This window comes from Lissotriton vulgaris, chromosome 4_1 (genome assembly GCF_964263255.1).
Source record: "Lissotriton vulgaris chromosome 4_1, aLisVul1.2, whole genome shotgun sequence".
NCBI classification, from domain to species: Eukaryota; Metazoa; Chordata; class Amphibia; order Caudata; family Salamandridae; genus Lissotriton; species Lissotriton vulgaris.
Genome location: NC_141691.1, coordinates 1,902,595,878 through 1,902,614,891, shown reverse-complemented (window position 1 = coordinate 1,902,614,891; position 19,014 = coordinate 1,902,595,878). Strand labels below are relative to the sequence as shown.

General features: G+C 45.7%; 1 protein-coding gene across 1 annotated transcript in view; it reads left to right on the top strand.

Moving 5' to 3' along the window:
- Positions 1-16,739, top strand: part of KCNQ3 (potassium voltage-gated channel subfamily Q member 3) — a 751,198-nt gene extending 734,459 nt beyond the window's left edge. Inside the window, exon 15 of the mRNA XM_086966229.1 lies at positions 16,008-16,739. Within this exon, the coding sequence (XP_086822355.1) occupies positions 16,008-16,739 (732 nt within the window). The remainder of the gene's footprint in view (positions 1-16,007) is intronic.
- The last annotated feature ends 2,275 nt before the right edge of the window (positions 16,740-19,014 follow it).

Here is a 19,014-nt window from a genome sequence, read left to right as displayed (position 1 = left end):
TTGCATATGGTTCATTCCTTATATTCTTGCAGCTTCAGTTGTATGAATGACTGATGACATTGTTCTGGGTTACTGCAAAGGTCTAGCTGACATGGTGAAATCTTTTTCTCATAAGGTAAATTCGAGAACAGCACTGCCCAAAGAAATTCCATGCCACTCACTTAATCCAAGAGATTGGATGATTATGCATTGTGATGGTGGCGTAACTCAACGCCAACTAACTTCTCGGGGGATTCAACCCGTGGCTACAGATATATAAAGTATTCTCATTTTATCTTGACAAAGAACGTGTAGAGACTAATCTGTGTAGTTCTAAAGCCTTGAGAAAGTCCCAAGCATAATGGCCCTCGGGGGTGTAACCCGTGTTGGCTGTTCTTTAATTCTATTAGACATCGAACTATCGTTTTGGAAATAAAATTGGAGCGACATGCAAATGGACATGATTCTGACTGATTATTAAATGGGAAAACACTCACTTTGCCACTGGTTATTGCATAGATTACTAAGACCAGCAAAGTCAGGAAAAATTTACAGTTTGAAGGCAAAGTTGGGTAAAACCATGGCAAGGATGTCATGTCCAATACTTAATAAAGGCTTTGCAATCAGGGAAGAGTATGACAATTATTGACCACAATAGACAGTGATTCCCAGGAATGCCCTCATCTCCCTCTGGGAGTTAGGGAGACACAGCTTCAGAATTTCGGAAACATGTTTTTTTAGACTTTCCTGGCTTCTTTCTTAATGTAATAACCTAGATAAATCACATTGTTTTTAAAATATTGCATCTTTGTAAGAGAAACCTTGTGACCAATGTCAGCTAAATGGTTTAACAGTGCAACCATGTTAAGTTTGTAGTCTTCTTTTGACTTAGAGTTACAAGGCAACTGCAAATTTTCCAAATCTTTCTTTAGGATCTGATGAATATTTGAAGGACTTTCATTATACCCCTGTGGAATTCATCAGCAAACAAGAACATTATTTTGGAATTAGTCTGTAAATAGATACTGGCTTTCCTCATGGAGAGGAATGAAGAAGAACTCTTGGCATGAGTCAATGACTGTATACCATGTCATTCTCCATCTGTCAGGATCTCAAACAAAATGACTGCAGGATTAGGTACCACTGGACAAAATGGAATCCCTTTTATTTATTTTTCGTATGTCCTGCACAATTTTCTGTTTACCACTTGGTTTCATAATGCCCATCACAGGAGAGTTGCAAAGACTACAAAGCACTTCCTAAAGAATTCCCTGCCTCCTCATTTTCTCAATTTGCGGGCTTCATTCCTTTTTCTGTTTCTTTTGAAAGCTTGTACTATTTAATTCTGGAGAAAATTGTATTTGGTTTATGTTTATCCTAACAGACTTTGTACTTATTATTGATGTATCTCTTTTCCTATGAAATCCTGTGACAGTATGTCTTAATCATATTTAGTGAAGACTGGAAACAACTAAACTCTTAAATCATGTGATTCAATTTTAAACACTGACCCATCATCTTGGTTTTCCATTGCTACACCATCCAGAGTGCAGTAAATCACACAGTTCATCTTGCAAAGCAAGTCTCTGCCCAACAAATTGACAGGACTTGAATCACATAATAAGAACTGATGATTATTCTGAATTGTTCATATTTAAACAGGATCATCTGCTGTAACATGGTTAGCAATCTGTTTATTACTAATGATTGTAACTTGTAGTTAGGAACCTCTACAGAACAAACTGAAAAGCAGGCAGCCCCTGTATCTTTCAAGAAAAATCTGGTAGCCATTGACTTCATCATTATATGGGTCGTTTTGGTCTACCTCCAGGACACCTAAAAAGAAATGCTCCTCCCCTTCAGGTACCGCCACTGTGTATTGTTTCCTGGAAAAAAACTGAGGAAATCCTTACTCAAAATTACTGAATGCTGTTTGTACCCTGAGCTATAAACCATTTTGTTTCCCATGTTTTGCACCATTGGGACTATTGACATTTTCATTAGAAACTGTCCTTGATCTAGCATATTCTTCCAGGAGCTTGTTGGGCTGAGGCTAATTACTGTGTCTACACCTGATTTATATTCCGCTACATGTGAGGGACAAATCATTCTGGATTCAATGTGGATTCTGCATTCTCAATTCCAATGCCCAGTTTTATAGCAGAAATGACAAGTCGTGCTTTCCTTTATCATGTCAATATTTGCAATAATTCCAGAATCATTCACAACCCCTCTTTAATGATGTTCCATTAGAACCATCTCATTTCCCATTCTCACACCTTGCATTAAAGACATCAAATTCATTCCAATTTTATCAGGCAACACAAAACCCAAATTTGAACCCATCAACTGATTCCGACCATTTCTCTGATACTTCTTCGCCTGCGCGTCCATCAACTTCAATGTGATCTTTTTCAGCTTCGCAGCAAACCGATCTTTACAGTATTTGACATACTCCAGGATCAAATGTATACATTTAATTTGTCAGCACGTCACATTCTGTATATGTGATCTGAGCTCTGGATGTAAAGCCATAATGAAGGTGGAAATAAAGCCATCTTTCTCTTTCGCTCCAACTCCAATGTGTTTCTTAAAAATCTGCATAAGACTTTTATAATAAGCATGCACTGACTTTTTCGGCTCTTGTGTAGATCTAAAAATCATTGAGCAGTTGATTTCTTTCTTCGCTACTTTCTTTTTCAAATGTTCTGTTGCTTCTCTGCACTTGTCGGTAACCACCTCAGAAGGAGCATTAATAGGCGCAACCCTAGCTGGTTCCTCATTTGGCCAAGCAATAGAAACCTTACACTCAGACCACAAATCACTGGGAACAACAATCTCAAACAAGGCATTCAAATCAGTCCAAGCAATCAACTAAATCGCTCTCAATCTATAAACCTTCTTGTACCATTTCCCTGGTTCCTCTCACAATCTGATGACATCCAAGGCATGTGCACATAATTCTCTTCATGTACTTCTCTCAGGGGAAACTTTGAAACGTTCTCTAACTCCCAATCACTAGTAGACACCCTTACTCTTCCCCACAACTGAAACTTTTTTTATCAGTAATCCCTTTCTTCAACCTCTCTCTATATTTCTTCAAATCCCTCAGATCCAATGTCTTGTCCACTAAATCCTTAATGTGAGCCCATAAGGGTATACAATCCAATTATTTTATTTCATCATTAGTCAAATATATTTTATAATTTCTCTGCACATTTCTCATTCTTTTGATGTCAATCTCACACTCAACAGCCAATCTTTCAAGCGTATCATTTGCCAAGTTTGCTGTCTTGCTGCTTCTTTCTGCAGGTATCTCATTTAACCCACATTGTATAACAATATCCTATCTGTGTCAATGATTCCCTGTAAAGTTCTCAAATTCAATGTTTAAAAGCCCAAAATTAATATTCCTCTCCTTTGTAGATTCAATTGTAAGAGTAGCAACATGTATCTCACTTGAAGTTGAAGAAATAACAGCAGTATCTATGCTAGTACTCGGCAAAGCTGTCAATGAATTCTCAGGTGGGGTACTCGCTGGAGCGCTCACAACTGTAAGCATAATGAATCCCTGTGATTGTACACCTGCACCATCTCCTGCTGCATCTGCATCAGGTAGTACGGAACCCTTCCCCTGTGCCTGGTGCCATCAGTAGATCATTTAAAAGGGTATAGTCCACATCTGAATTCCATTCTCAACACCGCTTCTCCCTGTCTCCCTCATGTTTGCTTCTGTTTGTTGTCTCAATGAATATTGCAGGAAAAACTGTCACTCCCACTATTATGTTCTCCCTCCAGAATTTCTCTGGTCCATTCTACTTGCTGACAAACAGTGTTTCAATGAACACTTCACCTGCTTCCTGAATTACTTTCCTCCTGTTCTGCCGCCCTCTGATCCAATTTGCTTAATGCTTCAAATTGTGTAGGTTTAGGTAATAGCTTTAAATCATTCATACTTTGTCTTGGTAAATCTGGCTTTCTAATGTTAATGGCATCCTCTAAAGGAAACTGCAAGTCCTTGTCAGAAGAGGTACATTCATGCCTTTCAGAAATCCAGGTACGCGTATAAAAACAATGTCCATTGTCATTTCATGTGCAGATATACTCACTGCAGGTAACTTCTGTCCCTCTGTACCATTGTACTCTAGCAACGTTACTCTTTTTCAACACAGCACCGATTATTTTCACTCCAAACTATCCAAAAACGATAGAAAATAAGCTAGCAATCAACAGCCAATCAAAACATGACTATGCCAAAGGTCACCCAATCACAGAGCAGCTTTGACAGTAACCAAAGAATGGCAGCACACATCTGTGGTGACATCCCACCAATCCCAGTGTGACTCCTCAGATAACTAACGAATCATAGCTGTTTCATACTAAAAATATGCTCAGTTATCTAAGTTAGCATAATAAAAAGAGCACCAATGATAGGGTCAAACAATCTTCATACAGGACTTATTATTTTCATGACCATTATAAAGAAGGAGCCACATTTGCTACATGTCAATGGACTTAATTTAGGAGAGGAGAAATGTTGTCATAACCCGGAGTGCAGCTTCTAATTTGGTGCCTTCAACCAGGACCTTGACATAAAGGTATGAAGATCTATCCCATTGAGAGTACAGGTTGGGGAGACCAATCTAGTGTTTTCTAAATCTTAGAGTACACCAAGAACATCCAGAATAAGCACGAGATCTGCAGTTCCCCCCAATTGTGGGCCTGGGACAGTCATTCTTAATCATAAATTTGTCAGTGCTATACAGAATCTTTCATTACTGCCATATGCCAGATATATTAAAGCAAGTATGCCAAAAGTTGTCTCTAGTCCTGATTGTTTCTAGCAATTTCATCTAATTATTCAATCTACCATTTACCTAAAAAATAAATCTGAGAATATAAGAAATGTAACCAACTTCAACAATTTTTTCATTAAAGAACATTCTTGACCCTGTTCACGTATACTTGGACTCATCATGGTGGAAAAATAATGATTTGATTTTCCTTCTGTATGCTAGAGGAATGGACCTTGATGGTGGAAATGCTGAAACTCTATATTATTAGTATTATCAATAGGTTTGAAAACTCTTGACTATTCACTAATTCTGCATTGCATGACCATTGCAACTACTCTGCTCTCGCCCTTTTTATTGTTAACTCCCTTGCAACTGCACCAATGTATACAGAAGAAGTTATAACATATTCTTAACTGATTTAATGTTAGACATAAATGAATTCTAGCACTGTAGATTGATGAAGATATGCATGGGCAAATTATTACTTATTTCTGGAGTAAGTCATTTCCTCATAAAAAATCTCTGGGTATGATTTCCAAAGATTTACACACATTAATTCTGTTAGGTGTGCAAAAATATATGGGGGAATGTTGGACCCGGGCCTTTATGGCTGGTTCACCCCTGAACTTTTTGCTTTTGATGGCGACCTGGTGTTCATGATTTCTGGCTTGGCGCACTTTTTCCCTGGGTCCCAGAGTGAAAGTGCGTGCGTGTAGTATGGCTGGCCTGCCCTCCCATAGGAATGCATGGGGAATGTGTGCGTCCCTGGTAGTTCCTGATGCGTGGGGAGTGCAGGCTCGAGTTTGGTATGTGTAAACTCGTGAGAGTGAATGCTGCAAGATGGTGTCTGCGGCATGTGTGTGTCTAGTTGGGAAGTGCTACTTCTGGACATTGAGATATGTGTGCAGTGAGGGTACTGGAGCGTGATTGGCTGGAGCTGGCTGGCATGCCAGGCTCCAGGAAGTCTGGATGGGTCTGCCCGGTGGTGAGTGGGAGATTAGCATGAGTGATGTGTGGGAGGAGTGTACCTGTGTCCTGGATGGGCTGGGTTTTCCCCACACAATGCTGGCTCCGCCCCCCTGTGGTGTGTCTAACGACCCTAGCCTCCCCAGTGAATGAAATGGGTGGTTGGGCCATCAAGAGTGCTCCAGAACCAGTTGCGACTGGTTTCTCCCCCACCCTGCACATTGTGACAAAGGATTTCAGTGTATAAAAATGGGGCTGTGTCCCCACTGAAATTGTTCTCTTCTAGGATCTTGAGGGGGCTGCTGCTGCTGCTGCTGGGGCCAGGAGAAACCGCCACTTGGACTGCCTCCCTGCCTGGAGGGCCAGTGAGCTGGCCCCTGGCCCAGCCTTGCCCCCCTGCCTACCTAAGGACCTTGCTGGGACTCTGCCCTGCTGAGGGCAGCTGGAAGCGCTGTGCTTGTGTTCCCTGCCTGGGAGCACGTTGGACTTTCCCTGGAAGCGCTTTGTTGGCCTTTGGCGCTTGAGAGCGCTTTATTGTTAGTCCTAGCGCTAAGAAGCGTTGTTGTGCACAGCCGGTGCCCACCCGGCATTTGGCCGCCTGATCTGCCGATTCGCGGCGCGTAGCGAGTGCCACCTCGCTTTATTGTTAATTTATCGAGCCGGTGCCCACCCGGCATTGCCCCGTACTTGGCTGTTGTGAATACCTCGAGGGAGCCCACTCCTCGGGTACTGGGAGCCCGCCTGCCTACCTGGAACGGGCCGCCGCGCTGCCCCCGACGACCCGGAAGTATCTGGCCGACCGGCCAATAGCAGCGCGGCCCCTGAGAGGCCGACCGGAAGTCCCGCCTCCGCAACCAGGCAAGCGAGGAGAGAGGCGCCGCCAGCGAGGCTCCGAGCAAGAGGAGCCCCGCGCTGCAGAGGAGGAGACGCCTCCAGCCAGCAGACCCGGTGAGTGCCTGCAAGGGGAGAGGGGCGTCGGGACACATTGCCGGTGTCCGCCCCTCCCCCGTAGCGCGATCTTGCGCGCGCTGTTGAGTGAAGCCCGAGGGCTTCAGGGGGCATTATCTATCTACGAGTCCCCCGTGGGGGACTCCAACGTGGCCACAGTGGAGCAAGTGGAGCCCCGAGGCTCCTGGGGGCCATTTGTTCAACAAGCTCGCAAGGCTCATTGCCCGCATTATCCTGAGAGCCCTGAGAGGGTTCTGGGGGCATATCCGTTTTCGAGTCTCCCGAGGAGAGACTCCAACGAACGCCCGCAGTGGAGAGTTTAGAGCCAGAGAGGTTCTTGAGGGCCCAGTCAGTTGCCCTTAGCCCCCGAGGCTCCAACGTTCGCACCCTTGGTATTTAACAACTGTCCAGCACTTAGTGGACAGTTGCTACGTTTAGGCTGGGTGTACTTTTGGCTTATTACAGCCTGCCCTGACTTTGGGACACAGGGACTGCCACAGGTTGTGGCTCATGTGAAGTTTTGCGCAATTGCTTGTGCTCGCACCGCTGAATGTGTTCTGAAGCATCATGTGTCTTTCCTTGCATACACCGCTGCATGTAGGTACTGCATCATGTGTTTTCTTGTGCTCGCACCTCTGAATGTGTTTGGATACATCATGTGTCTTCCTTCCCTACACCGCTGAATGTTAATGCATCATGTGTAATGTTCCTAGGCTGATACCCCTAGATGTTAGTGATTCCTAGGTGGTTGCTTTTCTCCTAGTGCAGGTGTTGCTAGTTGAGGTCTTTTGTTCCCTGCGCAATAGTTGCCTAAGGTGGTTAGGGTTGCGTAGGAGGTTCTTATGCTTTACCAGTAAATTACTGGTTGTGTGCTAATTTGTGATACATGTTCTATTTGGTTCTAAAAGTATTCTATGTGCTAATTACTATTCCTAAAAAGTGATGATTCCTGACAGTGGTCCAGGTGGCCCTGTCTTGTAAATATCCCCCTTGTAAATTCTGCCCGTGCCTGTTGGCACAGTGTAACAATATGTGTGTTTTATCTAATGTGTTTTTGATATAATACAAAGGCTATTTTTATATAACCTTGTGTGGAGTTTCCTTTGTGGTGGGCCTTGGGTGTTGTTGCTGGGTGCGCGCGCAAACACTTAACCTACATAGCCTCCAAGTTTAGCCTTGACTGCTCGCGCCACGTTACCTAGAGGGCGAGAGAGGGGTTATCTTGGTGTGTGACTCCCTTGCCCTGACACTTAGAAATGGCGATCCCTGACTGACCTCGACGCGAGTCTTGGCCGGCCAGGGTCCCGTTTCTAACATTGGTGGCAGGCGGTGAGGATCCGGATTTGTGTTTGCGTTGTACTGCAGTGGCAACAGGCCACACTACAAAGCTCTGCATTTTAGATAATTACATGTTGGGGATTATTGTCCTTTGAAGTTCTAGTATTTCTTTTTCCAAAGAGTGTCCAGTACATGTGTCCCCTGCCCTGCTCCCAGAGTTTGGTACCTGTGTCACGTGTGGTCAGGTTGAGAAATCAGGGGTGGTAAAAACTGCCTTACCGGTCCGAGGGGGGGGTGTGCGTGGATGAATGGTGTGTTGTCTGGACAGATTAGTGTGAGTTCTCTTTAGTAGGGAGCTTGCTGAAATACTTTGAACCGTGTGCTCTTGCTTCAGCTCTGACAGTTAAGTCCCCTGTGTTGCACGTGTCTGTGAGCATCCTGTTAAGATGGAATCTCCTTTTAACCTTTGTAGCCTGTTTAAGTACAGTATGCATGAGTTGGTACGGTTATGTAAGGAGAGAGACATCCCAGTGAGTGAGTCAGACACCCAGTCCAAGCTTAGGGATAACATGATCCTGTGGCAGAAGAGTGACTGGGAGCGTGAGCACAGTGAGAGGGAGAGGGCCCGGACCGCACACCATGAGGGTGGTGGGTCTGAGGGGAGCCCTGAAGAGTCTGATGTGGAGAGTGAGTTTGACAGTGAATGGGCATCAGCAGATGGTGAGGACCCCCTAGATAGGGAGTCCCTTGCTGGGTCCAGTGTCAGATGTAGCACCCCATCCCTTTCCCTGTCCCCAGAGGAGTGGGTGGATAGGAGAGAAGAGAGGGAGCACCAGTTGGCCATGGAGAAACTCAGGTTAGAGCATGCCAGAGAGATGGCGCAGCTGGGTGTGAATGAGCGGACTGCAGAGGCTGAGAGGGCCTTGGCCAGGGAGAAGATAGCCCTAGAGGGTAGGTTATCCCCTGACCGCAGTCATAGTTTTCTGGATTCCCCAGGGAGGGTTGGATCCAGTGGTGGCAGCAAGAGAGAGTTTGGTGCGGGAAGTGCCATGCCCCGTTTCCAAAGAGTGGTACCTTGTTCCCGAGAGGACACATACAGGTTGAAGTTCAGGAGCAGTAGGAGACTGTCTCACCAGGATTGGGTGGATTATGTGGATGATTGTCATGATGCCCTGCTTGATTGGTTAGAGGTTCATGGGGAACCTGATTTTGATGGACTACTCAACCTTGTTATCAGAGAGCAGTTGCTCAATTGTTTTGTGCCAGAGTTGCGCAAACACCTGTCAAGAGGTGACTACGTGTGTCCTTGGGACATTGCAAAGGAAGCAGACCGCTGGGAAGGTGCCAGTGGTTCTGACACGTCATGGGTGAGTGAACCCGAGAGTAGTGGGTTAGGTATCTTCCAGACCAGTGTGGTGGAAGAGGCTCAGAGTAGCCCAGCTAGGTCCCAGTGAAGCGAGAGGGGTGAAGGGGCTCACGTCTTGTCTCCGTGGAGTGAGAGTGAGTGGGGGACTAAGTGTTCCCAGGTGCCCGAAACCCAGTCTCAGAACCTGGATGGTTTCTTGAGGGAACACCAGGTTAAGGATCTAGGCTGTCCTGTTAGACCCCTTGAGGGGGATCCCCTAGTGTCTAGAGAACCTGGAGTATCTTTAAATAGTGTTCCAGTGGTTCTATTGTCCGGCAGTGCCACTCCAGTTGGGGGGGCACGGAAGTCCGAAGTGAGGAGTGATTGGGGGAGTTCCCCAGTGGGAGAGCCAGTGGGTCAGGGACTACCCAGTTGGGCGAAGTTCCCGTTTGGTGACCATGGTGACACCACTTCTGTTCTGGGGGATCTTCCCGCACTGTCAGGTGGACAGGGGACGGGAGATCTGCGCCAGACAGACAGTCACACAGCACATGAGTTATGTGTTAGCCTCAGGGGGACGGTGAGTGAGTCCCCAGAAGTCCTGAAGTGCCAGGCAATTATCCCACCTAGAGGTTTAGACCGAAGGTTGGGAGGCCAGGTTCAGGATCGGCCTGACCTGAAGGGTGGGACTTCTGTAACCAGAGTCCTAGCCAGTGCTTCTTCCAGGGGTACCTCTCCAGTTGGGAGGGTGCAGAACTCTGGAAGGGGGTGCAGAGGGTGGGAGAGCCCGCCTCTGACCCCAGCGCAACCTGAGGGGTTAAACCCTGGGTTGGAATGGCGTTCTAGGTGTACCCCTCGCAGGAGGTGGAGGAACCCTAGAAGAAGAGGTAAGGGGAGGAGAGCCTTCCCTGAGACTCCTGGTCCACCTAAGGTTGTAGACCCTAGGCTGGAGAACCAGTGGCAGTCTAGCCCTGTCTTGCAGGCAGGAAGAGTGGAGAGTGGCTACTATGTGCCAGGGGTTACTACCCCCCACTCGGTGAGTAGGCAGGAACCAGTGGCACCTGGGTGGCCCAGGGCCTGGTCCTGGCCGCGGACAGCTGAGGAGTACCAGTGGGGTAGCCCAGTTGTTCCAGATGGTGGTTTGAGAAGGAATCCCAGGGGTTCACAGTGGCGTGGAACAGGACGGTGTCCCGGCGGTGGCGGGCCCGTGTCCTTGTTCTTTCGCCCAAAGCAGGGAAGCCCATCACGGTGGTGATCGGTCTACCCTGCGTTTTGGCTGGAAGGGGGTTGTGTTGGACCCGGGCCTTTATGGCTGGTTCACCCCTGAACTTTTTGCTTTTGATGGCGACCTGGTGTTCATGATTTCTGGCTTGGCGCACTTTTTCCCTGGGTCCCAGAGTGAAAGTGCGTGCGTGTAGTATGGCTGGCCTGCCCTCCCATAGGAATGCATGGGGAATGTGTGCGTCCCTGGTAGTTCCTGATGCGTGGGGAGTGCAGGCTCGAGTTTGGTATGTGTAAACTCATGAGAGTGAATGCTGCAAGATGGTGTCTGCGGCATGTGTGTGTCTAGTTGGGAAGTGCTACTTCTGGACATTGAGATATGTGTGCAGTGAGGGTACTGGAGCGTGATTGGCTGGAGCTGGCTGGCATGCCAGGCTCCAGAAAGTCTGGATGGGTCTGCCCGGTGGTGAGTGGGAGATTAGCATGAGTGATGTGTGGGAGGAGTGTACCTGTGTCCTGGATGGGCTGGGTTTTCCCCACACAATGCTGGCTCCGCCCCCCTGTGGTGTGTCTAACGACCCTAGCCTCCCCAGTGAATGAAATGGGTGGTTGGGCCATCAAGAGTGCTCCAGAACCAGTTGCGACTGGTTTCTCCCCCACCCTGCACATTGTGACAAAGGATTTCAGTGTATAAAAATGGGGCTGTGTCCCCACTGAAATTGTTCTCTTCTAGGATCTTGAGGGGGCTGCTGCTGCTGCTGCTGGGGCCAGGAGGAACCGCCACTTGGACTGCCTCCCTGCCTGGAGGGCCAGTGAGCTGGCCCCTGGCCCAGCCTTGCCCCCCTGCCTACCTAAGGACCTTGCTGGGACTCTGCCCTGCTGAGGGCAGCTGGAAGCGCTGTGCTTGTGTTCCCTGCCTGGGAGCACGTTGGACTTTCCCTGGAAGTGCTTTGTTGGCCTTTGGCGCTTGAGAGCGCTTTATTGTTAGTCCTAGCGCTAAGAAGCGCTGTTGTGCACAGCCGGTGCCCACCCGGCATTTGGCCGCCTGATCTGCCGATTCGCGGCGCGTAGCGAGTGCCACCTCGCTTTATTGTTAATTTATCGAGCCGGTGCCCACCCGGCATTGCCCCGTACTTGGCTGTTGTGAATACCTCGAGGGAGCCCACTCCTCGGGTACTGGGAGCCCGCCTGCCTACCTGGAACGGGCCGCCGCGCTGCCCGCGACGACCCGGAAGTATCTGGCCGACCGGCCAATAGCAGCGCGGCCCCTGAGAGGCCGACCGGAAGTCCCGCCTCCGCAACCAGGCAAGCGAGGAGAGAGGCGCCGCCAGCGAGGCTCCGAGCAAGAGGAGCCCCGCGCTGCAGAGGAGGAGACGCCTCCAGCCAGCAGACCCGGTGAGTGCCTGCAAGGGGAGAGGGGCGTCGGGACACATTGCCGGTGTCCGCCCCTCCCCCGTAGCGCGATCTTGCGCGCGCTGTTGAGTGAAGCCCGAGGGCTTCAGGGGGCATTATCTATCTACGAGTCCCCCGTGGGGGACTCCAACGTGGCCACAGTGGAGCAAGTGGAGCCCCGAGGCTCCTGGGGGCCATTTGTTCAACAAGCTCGCAAGGCTCATTGCCCGCATTATCCTGAGAGCCCTGAGAGGGTTCTGGGGGCATATCCGTTTTCGAGTCTCCCGAGGAGAGACTCCAACGAACGCCCGCAGTGGAGAGTTTAGAGCCAGAGAGGTTCTTGAGGGCCCAGTCAGTTGCCCTTAGCCCCCGAGGCTCCAACGTTCGCACCCTTGGTATTTAACAACTGTCCAGCACTTAGTGGACAGTTGCTACGTTTAGGCTGGGTGTACTTTTGGCTTATTACAGCCTGCCCTGACTTTGGGACACAGGGACTGCCACAGGTTGTGGCTCATGTGAAGTTTTGCGCAATTGCTTGTGCTCGCACCGCTGAATGTGTTCTGAAGCATCATGTGTCTTTCCTTGCATACACCGCTGCATGTAGGTACTGCATCATGTGTTTTCTTGTGCTCGCACCTCTGAATGTGTTTGGATACATCATGTGTCTTCCTTCCCTACACCGCTGAATGTTAATGCATCATGTGTAATGTTCCTAGGCTGATACCCCTAGATGTTAGTGATTCCTAGGTGGTTGCTTTTCTCCTAGTGCAGGTGTTGCTAGTTGAGGTCTTTTGTTCCCTGCGCAATAGTTGCCTAAGGTGGTTAGGGTTGCGTAGGAGGTTCTTATGCTTTACCAGTAAATTACTGGTTGTGTGCTAATTTGTGATACATGTTCTATTTGGTTCTAAAAGTATTCTATGTGCTAATTACTATTCCTAAAAAGTGATGATTCCTGACAGTGGTCCAGGTGGCCCTGTCTTGTAAATATCCCCCTTGTAAATTCTGCCCGTGCCTGTTGGCACAGTGTAACAATATGTGTGTTTTATCTAATGTGTTTTTGATATAATACAAAGGCTATTTTTATATAACCTTGTGTGGAGTTTCCTTTGTGGTGGGCCTTGGGTGTTGTTGCTGGGTGCGCGCGCAAACACTTAACCTACATAGCCTCCAAGTTTAGCCTTGACTGCTCGCGCCACGTTACCTAGAGGGCGAGAGAGGGGTTATCTTGGTGTGTGACTCCCTTGCCCTGACACTTAGAAATGGCGATCCCTGACTGACCTCGACGCGAGTCTTGGCCGGCCAGGGTCCCGTTTCTAACAGGGAAAATACCTGACTCTATTCCACAGACTAAGCCCTTTTGTAATTTATGCTAGTGTTTTATAAATTGGCAGGGTCTCAGTGGCACATATGTATATGGCATTGACTTTGGCATGACGGAGATGGCATATCAGAGGTTGGTTTGAACTCAGATGTGATAAATATATGAAAAGAAGAGGTTTCTTGTGTGCCTGGTTGGACAAAACACATACTTTAAATACTGGATGAATGGCTCTAAATTATATTTATAGAACATCTTTCTCAGGATGAGGGATCCAAAAAAGGTTCCCTCATATGTATTACAATTGCAAAACTGCCCTTTGGAAACCATTATTTACTGGGGCTATTACACTGATGAAGCGCTGCTAGGTTAAAGTTATGAGACGTTGCCTATCTTTGTAGAGCCACAATAAAGATAATTGAAGAAGGTGCCATAATGAGTGGTAGTAAAGTCACCTGACTGAGTCAGTACTGCCAGAGACTTGTGACGAAATCTGGCATCTGATGCATCATCTACTAATTTTACCAACATGAACATTATCTAATTCATCTAAATGAGGTTTACCCTATCACCGTAATATGATATATGTACATCAGAATCATAGACGTCAATTAGGGGAACTTGGGGCTAGCAGCTGATATCAATGGCTTTGCCTTTGATACTACAGCCCCTTCCTATGCTTTCCCTGATGTTCATGATCAAGATAGCGCTGTGAACCAAAAATCCTGGGTACTTTTTGTGCTTTCAATCCTTGCCCATCCTTTAACTCTTCGGATTCCCTTAAGGGACCTAAGGTTCCGACAAGGATTCAACCTTTTACGGCATAAATTGCCAAACACTTGTGATAGGATTTTTGGTGAAGCAACATTCATACCATAGTCTACCATTCTGCCATGACCGTTTTTATAGATCACTAAAGTTATCATACTTTCTGAATTGTATCTGAAAATTACCAACCAATCTAAATAAAGTCAGGTCAAGTCAGTACAGGTTTTACATGGGTAAGTGATATAAAAATAGCCAGACTGGTCTAAGGACCATGTTACCAACTCTTTTTACTTGTCTGTATAAAAGGGAATGGAAGTCCAATGTGCAGGTATGTGACAAGAAAACGCTTTAGTTACGTAGGGGTGTTGAGGAATATGCATTACATGATATAAAGGAAACCGAAATATGATGATGTGCGCCTCTAAGAGTAGAGCTGCATCATGGAAAAAGCACAGTTCAACACACACTAAGTCTGTTGTTCAAACATGATTTTATCTTGAAAAAACAAAAACAGGAGGCATTTGGAATTTGGCAAAACGAGAACCGTTAATTAAATTAAAAATTTTGGCCTAGAGCACAGTTAGTGAAGCGGATCTGAGGACTGTCTCAAAGTACAATCAATCTGAGCAAGTCTTTATACAGTTTTTGGCTACTTCCACCTATCCTTGTTTGGTAAAAGAAAGCAGGACTTGTCTGTGGAGTCTAAATAGGGTCCCCTGATAACAAATCCAGGTGGGGCTTGACCTTGCGTGAACACAGTGTGGGCTAGTGGTAAACATGTCCAAATGTCCTGCATGAGGAGCGCGTGATCACTGCATGTACTGGGTGTGCTGTGTTCTGATTGGCTATGTGTTCCTAACTTCATGTGGCATCTGACTTATTGGTGTTTTGGGAATTCGTGCAGCCCTCTGGCCATGTGTGCTTTAATGGAGCCAACCTCCCTGGACCATTGCAGTGCAGCTGCGATTAGCTGGGGGATGGAACTGAGATTCCTGTTCGCGTGTTTGTCTGCCGGCTGTGTGAAACCCTACCTATGACCTGTCAATCAGTAACCCCAGGCCAAGGTCCCAGGGCCTGCCTGACCACGTATTTCTGAGTTGGGTTGCTGGATAGTTCATAAAGGGCGAATTTGAAAATAGTGATGAGATTTCGCTCATATATGGAAGTGTAATATTTCAAGCATTGGACTTGATTTATCAATAGCAAGAAGTCGATGCCACATCATTTATGAGTTTATATGAAATCACACAAATCTGCATGGTAAATGTTTGGAAAATCATGTGAAATTAGATGAAATGTGGTTTGCCGTTGTCCCAAGTGAAAATTTCACATGAAGATATACCTTCTGTAAAAAAAAGTGTTATGAGATACTGAATGAACATTGTTTGAAGCATAATCTACTTTGTGAGAAAGACCTTTCCTTGCCGGTAAACCTCCCATCGGCAAAAAAGACTAAAATCTATTAAATGGAAATCAACAAATTTCACAAATTTTGCCATGCTGAATAATTTGTCTAAAGACTTATATCATAGTTCTTTTCCTTTATTTGTTGAAGAAATTAGCACTGGTAAACCACAAAATGTAGGGATAGTGCACACAATTACACAAAAAGGTGTTTGTGGAAAAGCATTTCTAAAGAAATGCAATCTATTGGTGCCCTATTTATTTTCCTTTGCTTATGGTCATTATGCATTAACTATCACGTGGTGACGTTTATCCAGTTGTCACAATGTACACTGGTTAAGCAAGTAGGTAAACCTATTTAAATGTCCTCAGTCTTTGAAAACTTGCTTGCCATGGGCAGTGGGATTGCAAACGATTGATAGTATCTTGCTGAAATGTACGATTCATTGCTGGAGTCAATAGGGTCATGGTTATCTAGGTGTAAACTTAACCTAGATAGATATAAGGTCTAGCTTCAAATACAAAGCATAACTTATTAACATTACTTGGAAGATTATTCTAAACTTTTACAGTGCTCTGTTGTCTCTTTCAGGTTAACGACATGGACAAGAAACTTGATTTCCTAGTGGATATGCACATGCAGCATATGGATCAACTTCAGGTGGAGGTGACAACATATTACCCTTCCAAAGGCACAGGCTCCATAAAGGAAGAGCACGAAGGGGACAGCAAGTATTCGGAGTTTGAAAGGGTCATTTATAACTACTCTGAATCTTGCACTCATTCGACTCCATGTAATTTGCACCAAGTTCCAATTAACACAGTAACACCATATGGTTTGTTTACGGAGGACCCAGTAGGCTACTGTGGGCATTTGCCCTTTGGAGGGCAAACTTGTGGGAGGATGGATCCACCCTCTTCAGCATCATACCCAGAAAGGCCAACAGTGTTGCCTATCCTGACACTAATTGACACCCGAGTCAATTTCCAATCCCAGGTTGACGTTGTCAGCTCCTACGCAGAAAGGATTTCCCCCCCTCAGAGACGTAGCTTTACCCGAGACAGTGACACACCACTATCCCTTCTGTCTGTCAACCATGAGGAACTGGAGCGCTCACTCAGTGGATTCAGCATCTCGCAGGAAAGGGATGACTTTGCTTTCGGACCAAGTGCAGGATCAAGCTGGATGAGAGAGAAGCGCTATCTGGCAGAAGGGGAAACAGACACAGACACTGACCCATTCACACCGAGTGGACCGATGCCCCTGTCTTCAACAGGAGATGCCATTTCTGAGTCAGCATGGACCCCTTCCAAACCACTTTAGGCTAGGCAGGCATTTCTGTTGTCCACAAACTTTGTATATTTTAATGCACACTTGTCCAAAGCTCACACTTTCAATCACTGAAGGCACATAAAATGCATGCCCACTAGCATTAGCAGTTCATGAAAATGTGTGAACACACTTTCTTTCATACCAATGAAACTAAGCAGCTTCTTTTCCGCATGGTTTGCATGAACTTACACTATATACCTGCGTCCGATATTTCCTTCTTTACTGTTGAGTCATATCTACCTGGCATTCCAATTACAGTGACTGGATCTATGCAGAAAGCAACTTGGTGGTTTGTGCTCCTTTTGTTAACAGACCAGCAACATGAAACTAGTTCTAGGAAAACCTTTTCCTGTAAAAGCTTCTTTTTTATGTCTCCTTTGCCTGTCTATCATTATGAGTGCAGTTTTTTGCATCCGAACTAGCCAAAAAATTCAATATTTGTTTCAATCCCTGCAGAAATGTGGTTGAGACGTATTGACCTAAATGAGATGATATCTTTTATGATGTGTCACGTCAGATTATACACTCTAAGAATTAAAGCTTTTTTTAAATGACATGGCGTTGAGTTTAGGAACACTCAGGTTGCCTATAATATACTTATTTTTTATGTTTTTGGCTACCTAAAATAAAAACAATGTAAATCGATTTAGTGGCAGGTAGTGTGAAACTGGACCAATTAAAATGTGTTTAAAACTTTTGTAACCGCACATTTCTAGCATTGTCATGGAACCAGCAACGTTACAGATTTTATTTTACCAAAAGTGAGGTATGCATAAGGCGGTAGATCAATTTTTTTGGGATAGGCTCTCTTTTGAATGCACTACCACAGTTTGTTTGGGGTTGTCACTGAAGGGGTACCAATTTCTCATGATTTTTTATGCACACATTAAGGAATACTAATCCGACGGGTACCCAGGATGATGAATAAACCTATGTGAAATATGCACAACACTATTCCTCCCACTTCGGGGAATGCAAGCAGAAATCACACAAATTTGATGAAATTTCTAAAATTCAAAGTCAGCAAAATTACGGATTGAGCTCTTATTTAAGGGAAACACCTTCAAATATAATTGTGTCGACTAAAGATTTGGCAGGATTTTTTATCCAAAGCAGTAGTGGTGTGAACAAATCAAACATGTACTTAGCTACCAATTTCGCCTCAAAATTTGATTGGTTGAAGATATTGACTCGAAAATGGCTGCAGGAAAATTATTCAGCATCTTCATAACTGAACAAAATAAGAAAATCCATGCAATTTCATGCACTGCAAATTAGATCTCTGTGCATGGTATTTCTACACATTAATAAGAACATCATAAAAACACACAATATTCAAACCTGGATTATTAAATAGTTCAGTTGACTGGGCTTTTGAGAAATTGGCAATAACACTGTGGTATACACGCATGATACATAAAGTAAAATATATTGCAGGTTATTGATCTACCTTTATTTTGATCATTTTACAAGAATGTACCACTACCTCGACGTCATACATCTTTACCATGGCCTTTCAGCTTGACCCTGAACTTTACACTAATTTCAACCTCCATTCCTTTGTGCTCTTTTTCTTTTTAAAGTTGCCTCATCTCACTCACTACTCATTCCCTTTTTATGGTCAAGCTTGACAGGACAGCTGTTGCCAGACAATTATGTGAGCATCGCTAGAGAGGGGCTTTGGCTCCACCTGCATGATGGGAGCAAGGAATACGTTTTCAATGGACTGACATTGTGTGCTTCCCTAAAAAACGTGATTGCCATTCACACAGCTGTGATCATTTTGTTTAGTTAGTCAGCTGCCAGAGCTTGAACTTTCACAGGCACACACATTACGTTATGCTATTAAAGTGTCTTAGATAGCTAAATCATGTATGTTGTTTTTTCTCCACAGTGGCACAGATGGGAGGAGGGCAGTCCTTAACCCTTCCGATGCTCATGACGGAACGGTTCCGTCATGAGCATCGGTTGAGCTGTACTCATGACGGAACCGTTCCGTCATGACCACGCCTGTTTCCGTTAGGGCTCAGCACCCGGCGGTAAATCGTACAAGGTGTTAATTTACATGGGTGCTTAGGTCTGGCTTGACAGTGCAACTCCCACCAGAACTCTTAACCTACACCAAGTTCTTTGCTTCACACACAAATACATGTAAATTCCCATGCTATTTACTTGTAATGCTTCATATTACCATGCAATTTACCTTTAAAGCCAGACCTATTGGCATTGTTGATGCTTGTTATGTTTTTCTAAGAGTGAATACCTT